Source organism: Polyodon spathula, chromosome 12 (genome assembly GCF_017654505.1).
Source record: "Polyodon spathula isolate WHYD16114869_AA chromosome 12, ASM1765450v1, whole genome shotgun sequence".
Classification (NCBI taxonomy): domain Eukaryota; kingdom Metazoa; phylum Chordata; class Actinopteri; order Acipenseriformes; family Polyodontidae; genus Polyodon; species Polyodon spathula.
In genome coordinates this window covers 33,311,419-33,337,408 of record NC_054545.1, presented here as the reverse complement: position 1 = coordinate 33,337,408, position 25,990 = coordinate 33,311,419, and the positions used below count along the sequence as shown (strand labels likewise).

The 25,990-nt window shown below is 35.7% G+C and overlaps 2 protein-coding genes across 6 annotated transcripts; both read left to right on the top strand.

Annotated features, from left to right (window-relative positions):
- Positions 1-268: 268 nt before the first annotated feature.
- Positions 269-3,497, top strand: LOC121324012 (zinc finger CCHC domain-containing protein 10-like). Its single transcript, XM_041265390.1, has 4 exons — positions 269-349; positions 781-942; positions 2,125-2,175; positions 2,421-3,497. The coding sequence occupies exons 1-4, from the start codon at positions 279-281 to the stop codon at positions 2,629-2,631; spliced, it is 495 nt and encodes a 164-aa protein (XP_041121324.1). The 5' UTR covers positions 269-278; the 3' UTR covers positions 2,632-3,497.
- A 514-nt stretch (positions 3,498-4,011) lies between these two features.
- LOC121324011 (AF4/FMR2 family member 4-like) lies at positions 4,012-25,755 on the top strand. Of its 5 annotated transcripts, none has more exons than XM_041265387.1 (22): positions 4,012-4,758; positions 13,700-13,826; positions 16,497-17,228; positions 17,554-17,598; positions 17,753-17,839; positions 18,185-18,221; positions 18,316-18,364; positions 18,801-18,821; positions 19,129-19,183; positions 19,272-19,309; positions 19,404-19,578; positions 19,807-20,706; positions 20,941-21,026; positions 21,395-21,641; positions 21,949-22,046; positions 22,823-22,886; positions 23,132-23,268; positions 23,695-23,766; positions 23,978-24,071; positions 24,240-24,280; positions 24,406-24,623; positions 24,760-25,755. In XM_041265387.1, exons 2-22 carry the CDS (start codon positions 13,704-13,706, stop codon positions 24,885-24,887), a joined length of 3,447 nt encoding a protein of 1,148 aa, XP_041121321.1. In that variant the 5' UTR covers positions 4,012-4,758; positions 13,700-13,703; the 3' UTR covers positions 24,888-25,755. The 5 variants fall into 5 exon arrangements, with proteins under 5 accessions (XP_041121321.1, XP_041121323.1, XP_041121320.1 ...); XM_041265386.1 differs by lacking the exon at positions 4,012-4,758 and adding an exon at positions 8,547-8,733 and having other exon boundaries at positions 19,404-19,566; XM_041265385.1 differs by lacking the exon at positions 4,012-4,758 and adding an exon at positions 8,547-8,733.
- Positions 25,756-25,990: the final 235 nt, after the last annotated feature.

The window sequence follows — 25,990 nt, the reverse complement described above, 5'->3', positions numbered from 1 at the left end:
TTTCTAACTAAGTTCCACATTGGATAAGCAATTATCTATGAAAGTAGCAAATTATGTCTGCTACTGTACTAATTGTTTTTATAAAATACTGTTTGCAGTTCTGTTCTAAAATCCGGTCAGTTATTTAACGATCTATAACAGTTTAATGAATATTTAACTATTTTATTTACACACAAAAAAAACTTAAAAAAAACTAATAGTTTTGTGAAGGGCTCATCTTTTGTTTCCGCTGCTTGGAGATGCTGAAGGAGGGAGAGTGTGGAATACATCAGTATCCCATGTTGCACTGCTTTATCAGGGGTTACAAGATGGCGACGCCCATGCACAGAATAATTGCTCGTAGGCAAGCGTAAGTAAAAAAATGTTTTTACATTTAATTATATGTTGTAATGTATAACATATATATATATATAGTTATATATATATATACGATATATATCCCCTGCAAATAGTTATATCGTTAGCAAAGTATTAATGGAAGAACTACCTGACATCAGGACACCGTCCGAAGGCTGTTGTTGTTTAGTCTGTGGCAGGCTTTGTTGCGCACACGGTTATGTTTTTTTTTTTGCGGATTGTAGTTAACTTATTTTTCAATATGGGCCACACAGTGTTGTCAGGAACAATTAATTTCACACACAGCAAGTACTTATATATACACATACACATAGATAATTTGTTTATACACATGTGTAATGCGGAAGGCCGGGTATAGAGACTCACGAGTTATGTTTACCACATGGAAATTAGAATCGATCTGTGTTTTTCTTTTGTTTTTAGGGAGGCTAACAAACAGTATGTTCGATGTCAAAAATGTTTAGAATTTGGCCATTGGACGTACGAATGTACTGGGAAGAGGAAATATCTACATAGACCCTCCAGAACCGTGGAACTGAAGAAGAAATTAAAGGAGAATGAAAACAACTTGCCATCTATGCCAGTGTAAGATTATTTATTTATTTATTTGTTTGTTTGTTTATTTAGTGCGCGTATGCTGTTTTGGTTTAACATTAATGGATGAGTTTATACCAGGGGTGGCCAATCCTGGTCCTGGAGGGCTGATGTCCTCCTGGCTTTTGCTCCAACTGTACCCTACTTAATTGGACCAATTAAGCTTCTAATAAGTGCTTGATTGTCCAATTTAGGGGACAGCTGGAACAAAAGCCAGGAGAACATAGGCTCTGCAGGACTATATTGGGCACCCCTGGTTTATACCTTTAGTGAGGTCTCGTTCATCTCGCTCTGCACTGCAACATTGGAAAGGATACTGATTCTGCTAATGCTGAACATAAGGAAAGTGAGCCTGAAATGCTCAAGGAAGTTACAGTACTCTGTTAATATCCACAGTTGTAGTTCAGAAGCTAAGTGAGTCTTAATGTCAATGAGAAGTCGTACAGTACTCTGTTAATATCATAGTTGTAGTTCAGAAGCTATATATATATATATAAAAATTAGGCTACACTGGGACGGTCTGAAGCCTACTTTTATGACATCTTGTCCAAGTCCAGTTTCTTTCAATATTACTTTAAGGTACAACTCTTGCGTGTAGGCTGTATAAAAGTGAGCGTATTGATGTCCAAACAGCCAGCCAGAATAAATCTATAATGATTGTTAGACTTGTTGAATACAAATAGCCTTCAAACGCATTCTCCCACTTAGGGATGCATACCGTGGAACTGTATGTATGCGTCTCACACTTGCAGATTTTAGAGAACTGCGCAAGCATGGTGATAAATCTTAGTTTGAGTGTACATATTGTCACAAATGCATAGCTATGCTTGAAAAAAACTGCCTATCCATTTGTGATTTATTACAAGTAGTAGTGACTTTTCAACTGACCTCTGAATGACTGATCTGGTTTTTTTTTTGTGAAGAAATATTGCATTGACATTTTTTACAAGAAATGATTATGCATAGAGTGCATATCGGTCACTGGGACATTTATATGTAATGTTATTGAATGCCTGAGCTATTAAAGGCTTCAATATAAACTATATTGAGAAGCACTGGTGTGTTTTTCATTAAATTGAGCATGAACATTTCTTATGATTTTCTGTTAAGCATATAATCCAGTTGTCTGTATTATATGTATGCCTATGTAATTTTTTTTTGTTATTTTTTTAGACCAGGCAGTGAAGGGGCAAGTGAAAAGAAGACCAAGACAAAAAAGAAAAGGTCATTTTGAGTGTGTGTTTTTTTTCTTGTTTTATTGTTGTGATGAGGCCACAAAGAAGATAGACCTTGATCTTTTCAAGAAGTTTTGTGGATCAGTAGGGTTTCAAAAAATAATTAAAGGTGGGAGAAACATAGTAACCTGTTTTTATGTCCACGCCTACCTATGAATGAGCAAGCTGTCTCTTGAATTCCTGCAGTTTACATGACACCGCTGAAGTTTTTGTCATCCCTGCCCCCCCCCACAGATCCAAGGATTCAAGTAGCTCCAGCAGCAGCAGCTCCAGTAGTTCGTCCAGTGACTCTTCCTCAGACAGTGATTCTTCCTCCAGTTCCTCTTCGGACAGTGACAGCGATGACAGCTCCTCCTCCTCCTCCTCCTCCAGCTCCAGCAGCGACACGGACTCCAGTGACAGCAGCTCCGACAGCGAGCCTCCCAAGAAAAGGAAGAAGAAATAAGATGAATGGTTTTGATCCATTTCAGAGTTCCAGCCCTATTTTACTGCTCTGTTCAGACAGATTTGTATAGGTTTTATCATTTAAATAAAACCTAAAAGAAGTCATGGAGCTTCTAGTGGTAGAAGTTGTAAATAAGAGTTTTCTGAAAAGAGGTATAGACCAGTTACATTTACAAACCTTTACTAGTGTGATGAAGGGCTCTTCCAAAAGGTATATCTTTTAAGAGTAAGAAAGTATTTATACCAGTGTGTTATTTCTTCAACAATATTCCATATTTGACACTGACCTAAAAAAGCTAAACTTTACCTTTGTTAACCATGTTTTACAGCTGTTTTATCTGGACTGTTTCCATTGTGTGTATTTGATCACAGGCCAGATAAGGGGACCAGAGATTTGCATGTTTGGGAACTACAAGTTGGCTATTCAAATTATTTTACATGGAAGAAATTTAAGGTTTAAGAAAATTAACAATTAATAAATAATTTTGTGTGAACTTTTTTTTTTTTATCAGTTCCAGTGTGCATTTGATTTCTGTTTTCTTTTTTTATTGTATATAATAGAAGTGTTAACCTAATTTTTAAACCTATATTTTCACTCTACTCTAATTATTAAATACTAGTTTATACTATCATCACATTTAACCTGGGTCACACTTGCCCCCAAATTAACACAGTTAAAGTTTAATTTGACGTATACAAGATGTTATTGTAATATTTCAGCACCCTTCCTAGTATTATGTTTTGTTTCTATAACAGTAGGATTGTAATGTTTGGCACATGAGGGTAATTTGAAGCATTCGTTTTGTTTAAACATTTTTTGTCGGTTTCTTGTGTTTTTTTTTTTTTTAATAAAGAGGTTTAAGCCTTTTTAATCTTATCTGTGTCAAAATTAACAGTAAGAATAGTAGTTATGTATTGGGTGATGTGAAACTTTTAACCATAGTTGTATGCACCAACTATCAATCTGTCCAAATCTAATGTCTTTGTGAACCTGCAGATTACATATCAGGTATTCATGTTAATAACACATTAACAGGATGTGTTCAGAATAGTAGATTGCCAGCTTGGTGAATATTGGGCAACACCTTCAAAGTGAAGATAATTAATTGTAGCTAACAAAATAGTTCCATAAATGTTCTCGGGCATGCACATCTATTTATTTTAAGGTTTCAAATGTGCAGTTTTGAAAGATGTTATGACAAACATGTACTTTTATTTCAAAACATGATAGTGGGTACAGTACTGAATTAGATTAAAGAACACTAATTACAAGCTATTCTTTTTAGATTGTCTTGTCCTTTTCTGAGCAATTTCAACCGAAGAGTGAAACTGTCCGCATCCCTTCACTGGCTTCTTTCCTGTCAATAACCAATCAGCTGCTTTCCCTACTGACTGACATGCTTTCAGCCGTTAACAAGCTTTGATCCGGAAGACACTGCTGAGAGGAAATGACCCAGAGTGCAAGTGCAAACAGATAAGCTGATGGGGTTTGTTTAAATATGGTTTTATTTGATTATTTATGATAATGTTTATTCTTATAACGAACTGTTCTTGTGTTTTGAATATACTGCAAGTACCTGCCTGAGTTGCCAGATTTGTAAAGAGGTTTAATGGGCACTTAATGGGTTAAATAAATAGACAACAAAAAAAATAAGATTATGCCAATTTTTCTGAGCTCTATGGTGTCTTTTCCAGAGAGTGGTCAGCAAAACACTCAAACAGACACTGTCCACCGACCAAGCGAGAAGTTCCAACCAAGGGTTTCTGGGCAGTACAGATTGGTCACATGACCTGGGACTGCCTGGCTCAATCCCAGAGGCTGTAGTGAGGGCTTTGGTCACGTGACGTACACTGGAACCTGACTCTGGCTCTACTTAGAATGATAGCAGCTGCTTCCTTGTTCGGTGAAGTGTTTTGCTACGTATTTTATCGTAAATAAATAAATAATGGACTGAGAAAAATGAAAGACGAGCCTTTTTTTCGTTAAATATGTAGATTTTTTTTTTTTTTATAGTGAGAAGAAAAACAAATCAGAATTGTAAATTGGGAGCTCTCGTTTTTAAACTGGAAAGTGAAAAAGACAAAAGGCTTTCCATTAGAGATGGTTTGGGCCTAGAAGATACCCGAGGTAAGCGGATTAATTTACCTTTTTTAAATGTAATCACGGAGTACTTATTAAATATATGGTTTAGACAAGTTGTGATGTTTTACATGCATTGTAAGTGTTTATATGTATACAAATAAATTACAAAATATTTGATTTCGTAAAATAAATCTTTGGTGTATCTATTAAATGAAGCTCGACAAATAAAGTATGGTAGTGTGTTTTTTTTTTTTTTTAAAGGCACAGTTTAGTAAACCAAGGTGTATGTTTTGCTGTTCACATAAAAAAAAAAAAAAATCAGTAGTTGCATAAATAAAACTTGAAGTAACACTGACATCTGACAAGGTACAGTTAGTTAGCTGTTTTTGTGTGTGTGTGTGTGTCTGTGTATTTTCCTATTTTAATGCTTGTTGTACAGCAGGTTAAAGTGAAAGAAATACATACAAAACAAAAGAAAATCCCGTATATTCTGATCAGTAGAACCGGGTCGATTCAATATGGACAAAATAAATAATCCCCATTTTCTTTCTTTTTTATATATTATAATTTTAGGTCAAGATGTCTAAGCGCGCATTGATTGTTAACGAAAAACACGAATTTAAATATTCACGTTCTCCTTTAGTCGTTTTGAAATCCTTGGATAGATTAAACTGTGTGTAATTTATTTGCAAAGACGAATTTGTGTTGAATTTGCAGATATTAATAGTGACGTCAAGGCTTTGTTCCAGTCAACGCTACGGCTTGCGAGCAGAGATATGTGCGAGCTGTACTCGAGACGCTTGCGTGCTCTGTGTGTGTATTTAGTGGCTAGCGTCAGTACATATGATTATTGCATTATCAATTTACTAAATACCCAATATTAATTCAAGTAATACAATAGGCTTTCTAGAAACTAATTTGTGTTTTGGAGTTGAAGTTAAATCCATTGGGTTTTGCATTTTCCTCACTTTTTCATGATGTGCAATCCCAAATAGTTTGTCCACCTCTTGCAAGGCTTGTAGTTGTGAATTGCATTGAGTTAATACCAATATCTTATATATCTGATTGTTGCACTGATTTTGGATTCCACATGGTAGTACCCTTTAGAAGTCAAATGTTAAAATACTCAAAAAAACAACAACAACAAAAAAAAACCTGTTATCTATAAAATTTTGCCGAAATAGGAGTTGTTTTTATTGATACGTATATGCCGGGTTGTACGGTATTGCATTTGTATTTCTAAGTGTGGCTTTGGAAAATATATACTTCATATTTGCTGCCTTACACTTTTTTTTTTTTTTTTACACAGTATGTTGTTGAATGCTTAAGTTTTAATTTTACATTTAAGGGCCATTTTGCATTTGGGAATTCTAGTTTGGTGGGTGTGTTCCAACAAGTCCATTACAGTACAGCTGAAATCAGTGAAACAAGATGTAGCTTACCATTTTTGTTCATTATCTGTACTGTTGTGTATCTACTTAAAACTTATTTGGTATTGCCGTTAAACACTGGAACATTAAACAGTGTAGCTGACCTTAGCAATAGGAGAGGAGGCCATTTTAAATGTTAGACAGTGGGGGAGGGGGTGGTTAGCAGAGAATTAGGCTTGCTGCATAATTACACAACACATTGGTGCATGGCTTAGTGCTTTCTTGAAGACAACAGGTTTTAAAACCCATAAACATTGAACAGACAATTATTTAGGCATGAAATAATTGTGACTGTCCTGTCTGTCGCCCTAACTTTAAACTTGCTTAAAATATAGATTGTCAATATTTGTGGTGTTACGGAGAGTTTAACATGATTCATTATCATCCGGGCTTAAGAGACTTTACAGACAGAAGGTGCAAAATTATTTAAAATATTTTGCCCTGTTGTGCCAATCCTATTTTTTTTTTTTTATTTCTTTTTTTTGTATTAGTATTTTAGTATGGTAATAGTGTGGTGCTTGTAAAGCCCTGCGTTTAAAAATTGCACCTGAATGTCTTCAGTAATAGAATGAAGTTGTGAAGTTACTGTACATTTCAAGTGGTTACAGTGAAGGAATGTATTCAGGTCAGATTAAAAGTGGCATCAGGATAACACCATACTGGGAATTTAAGTTTCCCTGTTTTGGAATAATCAGACTGACTATAGACAATTTAATGCTTTGTGTTGGAGGAAAAGCATTTGTTTATTGTTTTTTATATGTAATTAGCCATCTCTGAGTTGACACTAAACTGTAGCCTGTTTTCCCACAGGGGGTGAGCAGGACCTTTGCATCAGTTTTGTATAGTTACATCACCCATCAACATGCATGATGTATACCTGTGTTGTCTTTTTTTTTTTTTTTTTCAATCACAAGGCATGTGATGCAAGTTTTGCTTAAAATTTAGTGGTGGACGGAAGTCAAGGAAATGTTTTTGTTTGTTTCAGGAATTGAGGTAGATTCCTGTAGAGCACATCTTGTCAGGATACTGCTGGAGAAGTAAAAAATAAATAAATCAAATGCATTCAATATAAGGTTAAAGAGTTACGCTATTCAACGTTCAATGGGAAACATTCTAGAAGCATCTTGTGGTTTCTGCTGGCTATACCTTGGGTAGTGTGTGATCATCGGATTCATTGAGAAGTTCTTTGAAGATGATTCAGTGGTAGTTACAGGTGTCCATCTCTGAAAGATGTGGTGTGTTTGATTTTGCTAATTTTTATACCCCTTTTATTTATATGGAATAGAGGAAGCGTTCTACAGTAGTGGCCCCTGCTGAGAGAATGTTGAGCAAGCTCCCTTTCTGCCACTGTCTCAGTGGTTTTTTTTTTCTCAATAGGTTGTGGCACATGATCTTGTGATCTGTGCTTTGTTTTTAATTATTTCTTTAAATTAACAGTTGAACCCCCTGTGGTGTCTCAAGGAGAGCTTTAGCTTTTTCACGCCTGACAGACTGCTCAGTTTGGGTTTCAGTACACAACCAAGCCAAAAAGCACTTGCACCTAAGTAATGTTTTTGTTTTTCTACAGCAGTTGGATTTATTTGTTTGAGATATAGAAATCCCAATTTAAAGTCTTGTAAATATCAATATAAAATAACATTTATAAAGAACTTCCTAGAAATACTGTACTGTTCAGTACTTTTCTACAAGTGTCTGCACAGTGCTGTTTCTTCTGGACTAATAATATCAGTAAGTTGCACTAGCCATAAATACAAAATCTTTTGAAAACCAATACTGTGGCTTTAAGTATCATTTGCTAGTATGCTTTCATACAGTAGTCAGGAGGAAAAAATGAAACTTGCTCTGATTGGTTTGAATGTCTCTAAAGCCCTGACATCATACGGAGGATAGGCTCAGTGGGATAAAATAACATCTCCTTTTATGGACTAGAGCAGTTCAGTTTTTTAGAGGGGTAGTAATTGCCTTCTCTGTTAGTGGCCCATGTTCTGTGTCCAGATACATTTAGTCAAACCAAAAGGAGGACATTTCATTATCTAGCAAGTTATAAAATGAATGTTTCACAGTTGACACCAGGTAGCACTAATCTTGAAATACTTAACATAGAATTGTAGATAAAAAAAAAAAAAAAAATATTGCTAACACAGTTGGGTGCTGTTGAACAACAAATCAAAAAGATGTTGACCCACTTAGCTTTTATTAAAAGTATTATTTTGTTTACAGTAACTAACTAAGATGATTTATTCAGCAATATATTTGGAAAAGGGACCCCAAAACACATGCACATTTAAGTTTGAATGTAGTTTACTTTTACTTGGGCATCCTGAACTTCCACCCCTGTCAGTAATTTTAAAGTGGATTGTCCCATGAACAAGGTGAAACCTCCCATGCCTTAGTTTAGAATTTTCTCAAAGCAAATATGTTTGCAGGTTAATAATAAAATGGTGCTAATGTAAATTCAGTAGAAGTGTACTTTTCAGATGTTAGAAGCCAGTGGAGAAATCTGTGAATTGTCGCTACTGAAACCAAACACCGTGGTGTTCTTGAATCTCTCCAATGAATCACTGTTTTGAGTTATGGCCGCACTGGCTGGGTAAGCAAGCTGTTTTCAGATGTTTGAAACTGAGGAATAATTGTTGTTTGCTTATTTTGTTTGCATATGTTACCATTTTGGAAAGTTTTTTTTTTTTTTTTTTTTTTTTAATTAAGAGGGTGGAACTTTCTTACTTTTAAAGAATGCTTATACTTTGGACATAAATGATCTAATGAATTAACCCACCCCTGTTTTGGTGTAGGTGTTTTGTAGCTTTAAGGCTGAGAACCAGCTGTTCATATTTAATTTCTTTAAATGTTGAAGTTTAAACACTGTGGATGGAAGCCAATAATGAAAAAATAAAATGTACTGTTGTAGTCTACTGCCTGCACCTACCACACTTATACCTTTCATAAATGAGGGACAACACTGATGCAGACTCAACAGAGAGGCCATATTTATTTTATCTTAAAGATCACTGGCAAATGTTTTAACTTGGACATAAATATAATATTGATAGTTAAATTAAGTACACTAATAAATAGTACCACAATTCTTTCTTTTTGTTTTATTAAAGCCAAGATTTAGAATCAGACTTATTGCTGTAATAGTAAGTAAAGCACCTGAAAACACCTGCACTGTAGTTCAATTTACAAATAAAGGTGTTTTGAAAAGATCATCTTAGCTTATTGCTGGCATAACAATAACAATATAACATGTTAAAGTTTACTAACAGTCCAGCAATGTCATGTGAAAGTAATCCTCTCTACAGTACTCCACAACTTGAAGTTTAGTGTTTTACTGGCCTTAGCTGAGATAAAATATGAAACAACTGACTCATTGGAACACAGGTTTACTGCTGTGTATCACTGCATTGAACAGCCCCTTTTAATGTAAGGGCATAATGACTCCTCCTAATTGTTTCTTTGCCAGTTCTGCCTTGTTATTTGTAAATTTAACAAGCAGTGTGTCTCTAATGTTTTTGTGAAACAGTGTGTAGTGTAGTGACTAGGCCTACATCCTTTACACTGTTTCCTTTAAGGAATGTATAGCTTTGAGTTTGTTTCTTTATTGTCAGATAATATAATTAAGAAACGGTCATCGTGTAACATTGCTAATTAACTTTACGTGTTTACGACTGGCAATATGATCTTTAATGGTATCGACTCATTCATGATCAATTGAATGATAGCAAAATTAGCAGAATAGTATTCCAGCATCCTCATATAAATAATGTTTTAGCTCTGTCTTGCTGAAACGTTGTATTTTTTTCTTTGTTGGTGCAGCAGAGACTCATGAGTGAAGTCACATGATGAATTTACTTGGATTGGCAGGGTGTAAAAATAAATAAATAAATAAATAAAATAAATGCTGAAAAATGGAGTTGCAAGGAGAAAAAAAACACTGCAGAATTCCGTTAGCAATTCCGCTATAGCAGAAAATCAGTAGCCCTAAAGAATCCCTGAAAGCATATCTTGTGTTTAGTTTACAAGCAGTTCATCAGTGTTACTGTATCTGTAATCAGATTATACTACATATTTTGCTAAAGAAACTTTCCTGGCCCCTTTTAAATCTTTCCGCCTCCTACAGGAGTTACTGTAGCCCAGATAAGTGCTAAATTACTTGAAACAGACCCTGTTTCAAAAGATGACTGCTGGATTGTATTCGGAGGTTGTATAGAGTCAATACTTGTATGTAATTTCCCCATGTCTTTAAAGCAGGATTATCTCAATCATTTTGCCATGTATACAGATTAACATGGCTTTGATGATGATCTTAAAAGGATTTGGTACGGTATATGCCCTTTTAGCACACCAGTAATCAGTCAGTTCAACAAGATGTGTTCATACATATCCTCCTCCAAGAATGTAAATGCAGTTGCACAATGTATGTGTCCGTAATGTACCAGAGTGACCAACATCCGCATCTTGTGAAATAGAATGTCAGAAGAAATGCCCACATATTGGGAAATTAAAACCAGTCAAGAGGTATCCAAGTTAGTCTTCATAGCTTGAACACATGTTCTACAAAATTCACCAGGCCTACGGTCTACTAGTACCGTGACAAAGTAGGTAATACCCATCAATGGCATGTTTTTACATTGACAAAAAAAAGGATTTAGATTATAAATTGATTTGATTGATTGGCCTATTAAGATTAATAAACCCGATTAATCTCATTCAAGACATTTTGTACAGGTTAATGGCATTCTAAATGTAAATGATACTGTGTATTTCTGAAATATCTGTGCTTAAAGTATTTTTCTGTCGGATCTAAATGATTGAATGTTGAATGATTTAGTTATGCCATGAGTGACACTTTTTTTTTTTTTTTTTTTTTTTTTTTTTAAGGTAGGTAAATTGACTACATAGAAATTGCTTAATAAGCAATTCTAGTAAATACATGATTTCGACAGTTTAGCTGGCAACCTGTGTGCCAGTGACGTGTTTCTTAATATGAAGCTTCTATAAAGTGTAATTTTAAAGGATGTGGTTGTTCAAGAAACATACTGATAAAAGTAATAAAACTTACAATTGACTGCACAATAGCTTCCATTTTAAATAACTTCATCATGGTTTCATTCTGAGCTAGCTGCATTAGCAAATTAATAGCCTGTTTTTTGGGACAAGTGGGCATACGTTTCGGCAGATGCCTATCGGTTTTAATGATAACTTCAATATTATTTCGTCACTAGATTTATAATGAAACGTTGTCTTGTATGTTCATGTCAGATTTAACAGTCTGTAGGAAGTCATAGTTGTGCCACTCTAGTTTTGCTTTGTGTTTAGTGGAATGAATTTGTTAGCTTTGGAAACTTGACCAACCACATTTTCTGTAGATCGCAGTCTGTTGGCAAAGCTCATCATTTAAATACAGATGCAAGTAATCTACTGTACTGTATACTATGTTTGGAATAATATAAAGCAGCCTTTTCGAGTGTTTAATGCAGCATACCTTGCTATGTTTAAATTACAAAAGGTATGCTGCAAGTACACTGTCGAGTGTAGATTACTGTACCCGTACTTTAAAAGCATGGCTGGGACTGATTTAATTTCTGGCAAGCTCTTTACCATCTAGTGCAGAAGTTCATCATAGTCATCATTCATTTTTTTTACTGTGCTAATTGCTTTTCCCTCCCAATACCAGGCAGAGTCATTTTCTTTCTGTAAGTTAGAGCTGGGTGCAGGGTAGTTTTTGTGTTTCTAGTCCTGATTAAAACCAGTACTGCATGTTTTACACAAGATTAAGTCAATCCGTAGATGCCAACTTTTAACTTTATTGACTTAAGATACAACATTTTATATATATGTGACTTAGAGTAAGACTAGACTGGGGCAACCCCTGACACTGTCTTTCCATTTGTAGATTTGAAATTGGTGATATGAATTACAAAAATGATTCATGGTGGCTCACTAGTGCTGTTACCTAGTGTCATTCAATGGCAAGTACAGTGCAAGTGCTGCTTTACAATTACACCTTTTCTGGAAGTGAAAAGCTGTTTTGAAAACACTGAAGCATTTATTTTAGTATTTCTAAATTGAGCACTATTGAGTGTGAACCAGTTCTGAAAGGGATACTTTTGCAGTATGACTTGGATAAAAAGTTTACATTACCACTTGCTGCTGGGGGACTTAAAGTTGTGTAGACGTCTGACAAATGATTTCCCATATTCTGCCAGTATGTACAGTAGTAGGGCTTATTCTGTACCTGCTGTGCTCATTCTTACTCTACCTTCAGTCTTTTAATTGTTAGGCAACAGTAATGCTGTTAATTCCTGATTTACTACTAGTTAGCTACTATAAGTGAAGGATTTAAATGCACCCAGTAGATTTGAATAACGTATTGCAAACTGCAGGTGTATTGTTGTGGCAGTTTTTTTTTTCCTTTCTCCCCAGTAGTGTTTTAGCCATCTACAGACAGTAATTCTAAACATTAATCAAAAACCAGGAATTATGTTAAGGGACCAATTCAGGTTATTGTAAAGTAAACCCCTGTGTTCAGGGGTCTTACAGTCCATCCCTCCTAACTGAAGTGTCCTGACTACAGTGCCCTGGGTTGTGTGGCGGGAACTTTTTGGATCTCAATATTTTTCTTAAGCTGACACTTTTTTTTTTTTTTTTTTTTTTTTTGTTGGTCATATTTTTCAAAAGCAGTTACAGTAGCCGAATTGGCATATAAAAGCTACAGGGGGTTATAATTGTAAGAAAGTGTAGTAAATGCAGTGCATTTATGCATTTAGAAGGTCTTAACTACAGCTTCAGAAGATAACCCATGTAGTTTATACAACAGTATACTGTAGCTACCCCATTACAGTTTATGGTCCAGATTTGCTTGACATTTTTACCATGAAGTGTGCAAATGCTTAGTACTGTAAGTCTTTCCCACTATATCTTCATTGCATCTAGTAAAGTAGGCACTGTGTAGCATGTGTTCCTGCTGCCTTTGTAAACAGCTTGTAGGTTTGTTGCGCAGTATCAAACTACAGTATATTGTTAGATTTACCATTGCTAGTTTTGCTTTGTTTTTGCATGGTCCTGTAGCAATCACATAATAAAACATTGTGCCCTGCTAACGGGATAGGGGTTGGGGGGAGAGGCAAAGCCAGGGAGGAAAAGCTAATTTTGTGTATTTGTTTAGTTTCTTGGTGCAATAAGGACTACGCTATTTACCATTTGTCTTGTACATTCGGGTCCCTACAGTAAGTAGTATCATAGTACCAGATGCTTTTAGATAAAAAATAAACTGCTCATGTTGTGCTATTAATTATTTGGCACTCTGAGATTAATATAGCCATAGAACATTGGCAGTATGCATCTCATTTTCTTAGTGTTTTTGCTTTTATTTAATTTATTTTCTTCCCTAATATTTTTTTTGGGTCAGTGTTTTCAAAGTACAGACTATCTGGTATTTGGCAGCGGTTTTGTTTTCTTTTGTTTCAGATAGACATCCATGTTTTTAATAATTCTAGGAAAAAAAAGTGCTGAAAGTTTTTCTCCACGCTTAGTGACTGTGTCTTTGTTGTTAGCAACATGAACCGTGAAGACCGGAATGTGCTCCGTTTGAAAGAAAGGGAAAGGCGAAATCAAGAAACCCAACAGGGCGGAGAGGCCAATCCAGCTAACTCCCCTCTCTTTGCTGAACCTTATAAAGTTGTAAGTTTTTTTTTTTTTTTTCGTTTTAGTTTTTTATTTTGTTACATAAATTAATCCAGCATTATTTGTATATTCATTTGGGAGATTCAAAACCACAGTATTACAGTCTGGATTGGTTAACACTAGAATAAACATATTGTAGATAATCCTTGATTTTTAGTATTCTATCCAAACAGGATAGTCCTTTTAGCATATATGTCTGTCTCTAAAGAGCCTTTGCCCTTTGAGCGCCTGTCCCGATTGTGTGAAGCCCTGACTCCACGGTGCAGCTGGGAAAGTTAATGTTTAATTTGTCCAGGGCATTGGGGTCAGTACTCCTGCTCTTATTTGACTAGGCCATTGGATCTTCCATGAAGCAGACAAGACTGGTTCTGCAGTAAAGGGATTTGAATCTGAGACCTTCAGGCCCAATGTAAAGTCTGCTGCCAACTGAGCCTAAGATGAGGTGAGTGGTGCTTTCAGGGATAGGAAGGAAAAAACAAAAACATTGGGCTCTGCACTGCCAACCACGTGGTGATCAAGAATGGGCATTGGCAGGTAGGCACTGGGCACTAGGAAGAAGGTGAGCCACCCCCCATTCACTAGTGGATTCACTGGGAAATTGTGAGCTCTTTGAGATATTCCTAAGAACTTGTCAGAATATTTATAGCAAACTCTGTATGTTACAATTGCAGTATTGTCTCAATGGTATGTAAAATATACTTTTTGTTGGGTAAGGGGGATGTGGAAGCATATCATTTCAAAATAATTTGCAAGAGGTTATATGTAGGGCTTCTGATTCAGTTTTAACTGATAAAACAACCCGATACAAAAGCAATGAACTCGGTGTATAGCCAATAAACACCAGAAATGGCTACTCAATTCACATTGACGTCATCCCTTTCCCATTTAAAAAAACTAAAACCTACTACAAAAAAACAAAACAAACTACCTTTCCCAGTGCAGTTGTACTATGTCCCTCCTTCTTGACTTGTGTCTCGCATTGATTCATTCTGAATACTTTTAAACCCACCTCAACTACTGAGTGGCAACAAATTCCTACATTTCAATTGGAGGCTCCGCTTGCAAGATTTAAAACAAGATTACAATTGGAAGGCTTGTTTGTGGGATTTAAAGCTGTATTAGATAGAGAATTTAAATTGTGGCAATGTAAAACAATGCTTAGACACACAAAAAAAAACATAAGAATGTGCCTGTGACCATAAAGATTTTGTTGTAGAAGACAGCAAAGGCAAGAAGGTATGACTTAAGTGTGCAAGTACTGTTGAGTAGAAAAAAAGCACCCATGCATTTTGGAAAGTAACTGAAAACAATTTCATACAGTAGGCTTATATAAAAGGTGAAAGACCCCAAAAAAACCCTATTTAAATAACTCTTTCAGTAAAGGGGATTGGATTTTTCAGTCATACCAACTTTTATTTTGCCTTTTTCAAAGTTCTGGCTTTGTCTGAGGAACTAAAAACAAATAATAAAGTTAAATGAAAATGTTGCTAGACCATCATTGTAACAATTCTTGTCCGTGAACTACAGACTTGGATAAGCAAAGTCTTGGTGTAGTTGAAGGCTATGGCTTCTTGCTTTGGTTAGATAAAGTTTCCATATGGAAGCTATTCTTTGTAGCTTGATTTAAACAAAAAGTCTGTTCCTTATCTAATGTTTTATTTATTTATTTTTGTTACCCTCAAGATGTCACTAAGATGAATTGTGATTAGTATACTGTAGCTGTGTTCTCAAGTAGGTATTTTTTTTGTGTTTGTTTTGTTTTCAAAGACGTATTGTAACTACCCTCTGAAAGGTATAACCATAGTTAATTTAGAATTATTAACCAAGTCCAAACTATTTGTTACCATTGTCTTTTAAAATGTGAGAAACAAAATACAAGTGGTGTTTTCCTAGGAAATCACATATTACTTTAGTGTGCTGCATTTCTCTTTTGTAATGTAAAGAAGCTTTAAATACTGTATAGTTTATGTTAAAACCTTTTTGGCTGTACTGATGGGAGAAATGCAGAAACAGTGCGTATGTAGGTCTGATGGGAGAAGTAGCGTTTGCTACATTGTAGGTAGGCTATTATCAGTAGCGTTGGTCCCCCAGTTATTCGTGTGTGTATTGTTTACACCTCTAGAGTATTGGGGCATTCTTTCATTGTATGTCATGTATATTTTGCAAACAATTAGTATTTAACTTTATTTGTTTGGTAGGAAGGAAAATAAACTATTACTATGAAGATGCTGAAGATCAGTTAGATTCAGTCAAATATTCAATTGGGTGTCAGCATATTCTGTTTCTTGTTCCCCTAACTACTGTACCTTTTTCTTATGTGCCTATCTGATGATTGCTTCTCAAGTTAATAATTTAACACTTTGATTCCCAAAAAAGCTAATGATGGTTTGTATAAAGTTTTGCTATTTACTTTTTTTTAAATGTATGTATTTTTTTTTAACAATTGTTTTAGGATCAACGCCGGACCATTTTAGAACCCCAATCAAAGGGTTAATCGCCTGAAAAGCTTTATATGTAAAAGCTCAGTAAAGAGGTTTTTCTTTTTCTTAGATTTTATCTTTAGGTTCATTACTTTTTGTGGCTGATTCAAGTTACTCTGAAATTACAGACAACTGAACTGTCTTTCAGCATTTAAAATAAATAAATAATAATAATTGTTTCTTTTAGTCTAGCAAAGAAGATAAACTATCCAGCCGCATCCAGAGTATGCTCGGTAATTACGACGAAATGAAGGACCTGATCGGAGACAAATCTCTTCAAAAGCTTGTTGGAATCCCCAAATCTACTGTACCCTCTAACCCAGAGGAGAAATCTTTTGGGGAACAACGCTCGAGTCAGAGCAGCAAGTGGACTCCAGTAGGACCTGCACCAAGCACCTCATCTTCCCAGTCACAGAAACGATCCAATTTACAGAGTAGCCACAGTAGTGGCCAGCGGACTACCAGCAGCAGTAGCCAAAGACACGAACGGGACTATAGTGGTAGTAGCCAAAAGAAAAGCAAACATGGATCAGACCACTCTAAATCTCGTACATCCAGCCCTGCCAAGGGATCTTTAAGTTCTAGCCATTCCCGGTCACATGGGAGTGACCACCACGGTAAAGAGCGCCATAGGTCCAAGTCCCCACGTGACCACGACTCTCCTTCTCGTGTTCACACATTTTCATCCAGCGGGCAGCACTCGAGCCAGGCTTTTCCTCCATCGTTGATGTCCAAGCCCAGCTCCATGCTGCAAAAGCCTACTGCCTATGTCCGCCCAATGGATGGCCAGGAGTCACTTGAACCCAAGACATCATCGGAACATTACAGCAGCCAGTCACACAGGAGCAGTATGGGAGAGATGAAGTCCAGTAGCAAAGCATCTCTTGCTAAACTCAAGATCCCTTCCCAACCACTGGAGGTAGGCTAGGATGACTTTGACCACTTTAATTTGTTCAGCAGCAGACAATTGACCGACAGGGCCTTCCTCTAAACAAACAGCTTTGTGCTGTGTAGTATTACTGTTACTCCAGTGGGTTAATAAGGCAAGAAGAAACAATTTACACTGTCAGCAGCAACACTATTTTAAACAAAGACATCTATCAAAGACAACACTTACTGTGTACTGTCAAATAAGCTTTCTTTTAATAAGCATTCTACTCAATGTTTTTATATAGATCTAAAGATATTGATTTTTATTTTATTTATTTATTTATTTATTGGATAAACAGTATTCTGTCTTGCAGGCATCAATGTCGGGTGATGCCAGTTGCGTGGATGAAATTTTAAAGGTAAGAATTCAAAGGATATGACAACATATAGGAATGTGAGCCTTGCATTTGAACTCAATCACAAAAACTAAACTGACATTGAAAACCTGTAATTCGGTCTTTGATACACTGTCAGAAAATAGATTATATTTTACTGTCTTTCTCTTTTCTTTAGGAAATGACTCAGTCATGGCCGCCTCCTTTGACAGCAATTCATACGCCATGTAAAACGGAGCCTTCAAAGTTTCCATTCCCAACCAAGGTTAAACGTTCACTAGATTCATACATTTGAGTAATACATTTTAAACTGTAACTACCTTTCGCTGCATAATCAACTACACATTATCCAGGCAGTCTGTCAAGTGCAGATAGGTTTTGCTTTTGTTTTAGCATTCTTGAAACTTATGTGGAACTTGTAAACTGTGACTTTTGTATGACTTGTACACAATCATAATTCTGCCATACAGGCTTGGTATTTCCTTGGATTCATCATGTACACAAACATGTTTTGAGCCAAACACTGAACATAATAAGAGCGTTAAGTATCTAGTTTAAAACATTTTCTCAAACTATCCCTTTTTAATAACATTTATCTTTTAACTTCCAGGATAATCAGCAAGCTAGTTTTGGCAGTGGTGGTCAGAGTAAGTATTAACCTACTGGAGCTTCATTATTTTGTGTGTGTGTAATTTTTTTTTTTTTTTTTTTTTTTAAATACATTTATAATTGTATCTACAGAGAGATGTGTCACATCCAAAATGTCTTCAAGTGGTCATCAGTCAAAAGTGTAAGTGTTTTTATATGAATATTACAAAAATACTTTTTGCCTTGTAAAATAAAACTAATTAAGGAGATTATTTACTGTAGAGTTGACCTATACATAAGCACTTGGCTGCCACAGGGTCAGGTGACCTGGGACGTGTGCGTTTTGGACAAGATTTGCTACACCATAGTAAACAAAAGAAACGTTTTTGTCTGGTAGACAAAAATGAGAAATGTTTACTGTCATTTTCTTCCAATACTTATTTGATATTCATAAGTGTTGTTCGATTCACAGTGCTTGTCAATTTAACTGAACATTTTTAGTCAAACTGATACCAAAGCAACACCCCAGCAAGGCACCCATGTGATGTCTGTTGCCAACCTGATCTGGTTCTCAGAAAATTTAAACTAGACCAAATTTGCAAAACGTAACTTTTTTTTTTTTTTCCTGCTCCATTTAGGCCTGATGGTGATCAAGCAAAGTAAGTTGTGCAAAATAATTGTTTTATTTTACTCCAATCAAACTGTATTTGATATTTAGCATGAGCTGGAGTTGTTGTTTTTTTTTTTTTTTTTTTTTTGTTCAGTTCCAAATTGAACATACAGGAATACGTTTATATAAGTGCATAGGGAAGTGTAAACTGTCTGGTAACTTATTTCTGTTAAGTGTGTATTTTTGTGATGGGTAATTGTTAAATATGTTACTTTTAAGTACAAGTGTGTAGGGGAGGGGGGAGATGGGGGAGTAAAAACAATGTTTTCTATATTATTTTCCTAATTTATTTCAAGTATGCTGGAAGATGACCTGAAACTCAGCAGCAGTGAAGATAGTGATGGGGAACAGGTAAGGTTTTTATAATGAGTTGGTATCCATTTTTAAATATGTAGCTATATTGATTTGTCAGTAATCCACACCCTTTTTGTCTCTATAGGAGTCTGCAAAGACTGCACCTAGAAACCATTCAGCTAGGTAGGCAGGAGTATCTCTAATCAAGCTCAGACCAGTTCAATATGAATTGTTTGCAACAATAACCTGTTGAACTACTTTTAATTTTGTTCCTTAGTACTTCAGAGCCTTCACAACACAACAGTGAAGGAGCAGAGCATTCGCGAGATGATTCGAGCAGCCACAGTGGCTCAGAGAGCAGCTCGGGGTCCGATTCTGAAAGCGAGAGCAGCTCCAGTGACAGTGAAGCCAATGAGCCAACACGGATCCCATCCCCTGAGGTGGGGTTTAAAGTTAAGGGAGTTTAAACCTTTAAACTATATCATGTCTATTAACATAACATTAGAAGGTAGTTTTTTCAATTACTCTCAAAGAAAGTAAATTACATTGACCAAGTATTATTGAGTATTGTATTGTAAACTTGAGGTTGGGACCTGCATACAGTACATTAGTGTATTGGATTGGTTTTGAGTTTACATTTCTAAAACTGCTGTCATTTTTTTCTATTTTTTTTTTCTTAGCCTGAACCACCACCTACAAACAAGTGGCAACTTGACAACTGGCTTAAACAAAATAAGGTCTCGCCAGCCTCTTCTGTGGATAGTAACGTCCCAGTGAATTACAAGAACGAGAACCGGGAGCAGAGCTCAGGCAGGGGATATGCAGGCCAGGGTGGATCCAAAGATTCTAGCTCTTCTGCTCCCGGCAGAGACTCACGGACTTCCCAGAAAGGGTCGGAAAGTGGCCGCAGCCGGCAGAAATCCCCAGCTCAGAGCGAGAGCAGCAACACCCCACGACGGACTGTGGGTAAAAAACAGCCTAAAAAATCAGAGAAGACGCCTGTGGTTGAGGAGCCCAAGGGAGGACTGAAAGTTGAAAGCGAAACCCCTCTTGAAATAAACCGTCCCAAAGCTCCAACAAAAGGTTCACGAAAGCCTAACATTAAAAAAGAGCCCAAATCTTCATCACCCCGGCCCGCGATGGAAAAGCGGAAAAGCAAGACTCCTAACAAGCCTTCACAGAAATCCAGGGAATTTATAGAAACTGACTCTTCATCCTCTGATTCAGAGGAAAACGAGAGCATTCCTTCCTCCTCACAAACTCCTAAGTACTCTGAGAGCGTCAGGACTCCTGCTAGTAAACCTTGCATTGAGGAGGATGACAGCTTTTTTAGACAACGAATCTTCTCTCTTATGGAAGAGAAAGAACTGCTTTCGCCCCTGAGCGATCCAGATGACCGGTACCCTGTTATACAGTCTCTGATTGTTAAAATAGACTTAACTCTGCTGACCAGAATCCCTGGGAGACCTTACAATGAAATTCAGCAGCCCAAGGTAGAAATTGATAGCGTGGTAGAGAGGGAAAATAAAGAATTTCAGAAGCAACCTAATGAGAAGAATAAAGGTAAAAGGAAACACAAGGTAAGGGTAAGACTTTTTTTTTCAGTCCCTTTTCAGTCCCTATAATTACATATTCGTATTTTGATAATAAATTTTGCTGATGGTTTAATGATTTTTGTCAGTGACATGTACTTTTACCTTTTTAATATATTTTATCATGAAGTGAAATATACGCCAAATTGCATGCAAGTAGTCCAGAATAAAAAATAAATTAAATGCTAGTTTTAATAAATATTTATATTATATTTCTTGTAGACCGAGAATGACGGCATCAAAAGTGAAAGCAAGAAGCCTAAACTGGAAGACAGAAACACTTTGAACCACAAATCTAGCACTAAAGAGTAAGTAAGACTGGTGGTAAGAATGACATTCCCTAGAAGTACTATTTATTTATTTTTTTTAAACAATGCTAAAAGTACCACATCTGAGTGTGTTCCCAATTTTTAAAAAAATGTAAAAATTGGCTGAGTAATGGAGAAAACGTTAAATTTTTCTGTATATCCATCACGTCCCTTTTATGTCTATCACAGATATTATTCTCTATATTTTTGTTCACAAAAATGTATCTGTTGTAATTCCTTTCTTTGGAGAGTTAGGGTTATCTTAAAAACATAAAATAACAATTATCTAAAATAAGTCAGCTATTTTATATGGCCTCATTCTTTTTTTGTTTTGAAACTTTTCCAAGTAATCAATTCTGCTTACCCAGGTCATCCAAAAGGGTTTCTGAAAAGGAGAAAGAACATGCTCCCTCTCCGTCTGTGGCTATGCCACTGAAAACCCCAAAAGCAGACCACCAGAGTCGTAAAAGGACAGTCAGCCAGTCGTCCACCTCCATCTCCAGCAGCACCAGCAGTAACAAGGAGAGTGGCAGGAGCAGCAGCAAGAGCAGCTCCTCATCCTCCAAGCACAGGAAGATGGAAGAGAAACAGGCAGGGAGTGCCAAGGAGAGCAAGGTACTTCCCTGGATGAAAAGTTGTAGTCTGACCTGCGTAACTACTAAGCATTCACAGATTCAATTGTGTACTGAACATTGGATTAGTAGTTGCTCTTTTTACAATTTCAAACAAGTGTTAAAAGTAGATTTAACTAAATAAAAATAAAAAGTAACACAAACAACACAGCATTTCAACATGCATGTTAGATCTGTCGTGACTGAAACAGTATTCACATCTGGGATGCCAGTTGCTTGTCCAGTCTCTGTACAGTAGTTTTGGTTAGTTTACTTTATCTCTTGAAGTTAACAATTAATTCTTTTTATAGGACAAAGCTCAGAAAAGTTCTGAAAACAATCCTCATCATCCTGCATCATCATTCGAAAACTCTAAGTCTAGAAAATCAAAACTCACATTTGAAGACCGGTAAGGATAATAAGATGTGAACATCACAGTGAATAATTTCCTGCTCACAAACGGGTCATATTTTCCTGGTACAAAATCTAGACTTTTACATATTACTAGATTGGTTTAATAGAAGTATGTAGATAGCTCAGAAGTTCTGAGCCTCATTTACAAGCATCAAATCCAACTCAACTTTGTTTGTTTTTTGAAGAATTGTTAGGTATAGTATATTCCTCCCAAGTCTGGAACGCAAAGGCTGTTTTGTTTTCAGATTCCTTGTGCATATAAACTAATTGATCTACAGCTTGTAAAAACATCAAAAATGCAACCTTTGTTTTCCTACATTACACACAGACAATCGTAAATCTAGTATTAATTCTTGCCTATATTTGTTTCTTAGTAGACGTCCTTATCCAGGGCAACCTTTAAAATTGTTACAAAATATCACAGTACAAAGTATTGCATTGTGATAAGTTGTAATGTGATATTTTATAAAATATCACATTACAGAATATCAACACAGATAAAAGCAGTTATGAAAGTACAATAAGATCACATTTAAGAGCAAGATAAAGCAGAGTCAATTATAAGAGCAGTTAAAACTTATAGTAAATTGCTTATACAAGTCCAGTAAGAACACGTAGCAAGTATGATAAATGGATGAGAATGATTTCAAATAAGAGCAATTACAAAGAGACAACTGACAAAATCCTATAAGATCTGTTAATGTGAATACAGTATTGTGAATTTCAACAACTGTCTTATTGCCTTTCACTAAATATGAAAATCTTTTGCAGAATACAGTCTGCAGATCACTATTTGCAAGATGCCAAGAAGCTGAAGCACAATGCAGATGCACTGGTAAGGCAGACTGAAGCATGCTGTACAATGTTGTGCTGCTGTTTTTTTTTTTTATTTTGGTGCATGTACTGCTACTTTGCTACAGTCCTATTTAGTATTTTTATGTTCTTTGTGATAACCTACCAATGGATCTTTTATTAGTATTGTGCTTTGAACTTTCAGCTGTGTGTGTGCGTGCGTGTATGCATATACATACACATACATATGCATTCTGGTGTTTAACAATGATTTCAATATCTCCAAAGATGGACAGGTTTGAAAAAGCTGTGTATTACCTGGATGCTGTTGTATCTTTCATTGAATGTGGAAATGCTTTGGAGAAAAGTGCTCAGGAAGCAAAGTCTCCATTTCCTATGTATGCAGAAACTGTGGAACTGATCAAGTAAGTGCTTTTGTTTTGTTTTGCATCTAGACCCTCTTACCCAATTGTGATGTAACTTACGAGGGGCATTCTTTTCTACAAATTATTGAGTGTGTCATATTGTGGTGGTATATGGAGGTGCCCTGACAAACTTGCAGTATCACATGTGCATTTGGTGGATGGAGGTTATGATCTTTGTGTATTTACAGTAATGATGATACATGCATGATGCTGGCTTATTTGTTTTATTTTTTTAAAGTACTGAAGCTCTGCTGTTAACATTTTATCTCTCTCTTGTATGTGCTTTTTCATTTAAAGACCACTGCATCCATCATAAGTCAGCAAAAAACTATTCACAATCCTGAGGGATGCCTGCAAACTTAGCATCATTACTAGCAATACAATACATGATAATTGTGCTCTTAATGTCTTTGATCTGCATTTTAGATACACTATGAAGTTAAAGAGTTACTTGGCTCCCGATGCTACATCGGCTGATAAGAGGCTTGCGATACTATGGTATGTGTGTGTGTGCGATTTTGCTTCAGTCCCCCCCATTGTTTAGGACTACTGGTAATTTGTTTAGTGAAGGAATAAACATTTAAAAAGGCCAAGTTATTGGCTTGAGTAAAGTATTCAAAGAATTTGCTCATTTACATATAACTACACTGCTAAGTTACTGCTGCCATCTTATTCGTGACTATTCAGTGCTTATTTGCTGTTTCTCTAGTCTCAGATGCCAATCGCTTCTCTATCTGAGGCTGTTTAAACTGAGGAAAGAAAGCGCACTGAAATATTCCAAAACGCTAACTGAACACTTGAAGGTAAGCTGGTAGTATTGAAGCTGTAAGTTTTAGTTGGGCATGTATTGTCGTCTGCGTTTCCTCTGTTTACTGCAATTTATAATTTCATATTTTTCTGCTTTTAGTAGAGTTCACTGCTTTAACAGTAGTAATTTCAACATGTTAGCTCTTTCTGTTTTTGTTTATTAGAATTCCTACAGCAATTCTCAAGCTCCTTCACCTGGAATGAGGTACGAGTACTTAAATAACATTATTATTATTATTATTATTATTATTATTATTATTATTATTATTATTATTATTATTATATTACCTTAGCTCTCAAGTGTATATCAGATCTTTTCTTATTTCACAGCAAAGCAGGAATGCCTTCCCCAGTATCGCCCAAGCTATCCCCAGGCAATGCTGGGAGCTACTCTTCAGGGAGTTCGAATTCTTCGGGAGGCAGTTCTTTAGTCACTATCCCACAGAGAATCCACCAAATGGCAGCCAGCTATGTCCAGGTTACATCCAACTTCCTTTATGCCACAGAAGTATGGGACCAAGCTGAACAACTATCTAAAGAACAAAAAGGTATGCTTTTATAAGATGATTACACCTGCAATCCTTCAAACATGAAACGTAAATAGAAGTTTTCTAATTAACTTTTTTTTTTTTTTTAGGTAATCAGTCATATAATTTCTGTTAACACAATTCTCCCCTCTCTCAGATTTTTTCACAGAGCTCGATAAAGTTATGCCCCCTTTGATCTTCAATACCAGCACTATGACGGAGTTGGTGCGCTACACGCGACAGGGATTACATTGGCTTCGACTTGACGCAAAGTTGTTACCGTAGAGGCTGGAAACAAGACTTGTATTTTAAATATAATCTTAACTGCCTCAGATTTCTCTTCAACACTGTGTTCATTTTTATATCCGATCTTGCCAAAAAAAATCCCAAAGAATTGAAATGGGGTAATCTTAACTTTACAAAATCTGTGGTTTGGGAAAGACATTTGTATTGAGGCCTGAAGCCCTTTCTTCCACTGAACTTGTGTGTAAACAGATGCATTTTCTGTGCTTCTTTTAAAAGCCATTTGTATTAAAGGACAGGCTGTCTTTAGGTAGCTCATTACTTTGTTTAACATGAGATATATAGATTGTATTTACCCTGTGATTTTATTGTATAGACCCAATTATTTATTTTGTTGTTTTGTGGTCTCTAATTTTAAGTAGTGATTTTCCATGTATCTTGTTGGACTTAAGATAGTAATGTCAAGTCACAAAACCTAAAATGCTTGTGGTCTAGGTGTGAACAGGTGTTTTGTTTTATTTAATATGTTTTTAACCTTAGTTTATTTTAAGTGTAAAAAAAATCAAACACCTGAAATTTCATAAAGGGACACATACAGGCTTTGATGAAATGAAGAACTTATTTAAGAGTAAAATATTGGCAAGTTTTGAAATGGCATGAGTCATGCTGTTTTGAAATGGCATGAGTCATGTATGTGCAAAAATAAAAAGGCACTAATTTAAAAATAATAATTCACAATTCTTCACACTATATGGGTACTTTATATTGATTTTTTAAAGGTACAATATTATAAGAATTTAGAGGAGTGGAGCAAAGTATAGATTTAACAAAAGGAGTCCTTTTTTTAAATTACACTTAATTCATATGCATTAAAAAGATTTTAAAGCGCTGCTTTTCATTTTTTTTTTTTTTTAACAAGTACCTCTTTTTTTTTTTTTTTTTAAACCAAAGGTGCTTTTAAATAAAGAATTGTCCTTGCTTTTATATTAAATTGTGTGCCTTGTATTTAATATACAGTAAGGTAAAAGTGTCTTGCTTTGTTTTGATCTGGCATTTATACAGCATGTGTATATAACTAACCTTCATAGTACACACATCAATAAAATTATTTGAATATTAACATTTGAGTCCGGAAGGCGGATTTG

Bases quoted from the DNA above. Each gene is read 5' to 3' on its own strand.
- LOC121324011 (XM_041265385.1), top strand. The intron at 20,707-20,940 runs GTAAGGGTAAGA...TATTTCTTGTAG, and splicing joins AAGGTAAAAGGAAACACAAG to ACCGAGAATGACGGCATCAA. The intron at 24,072-24,239 runs GTAAGCTGGTAG...TTTGTTTATTAG, and splicing joins CGCTAACTGAACACTTGAAG to AATTCCTACAGCAATTCTCA.
- LOC121324012 (XM_041265390.1), top strand. From the start codon at position 279: ATGTTGCACTGCTTTATCAGGGGTTACAAGATGGCGACGCCCATGCAC. The intron at 350-780 runs GTAAGTAAAAAA...TTTTGTTTTTAG, and splicing joins ATAATTGCTCGTAGGCAAGC to GGAGGCTAACAAACAGTATG. The intron at 943-2,124 runs GTAAGATTATTT...TTATTTTTTTAG, and splicing joins AACTTGCCATCTATGCCAGT to ACCAGGCAGTGAAGGGGCAA.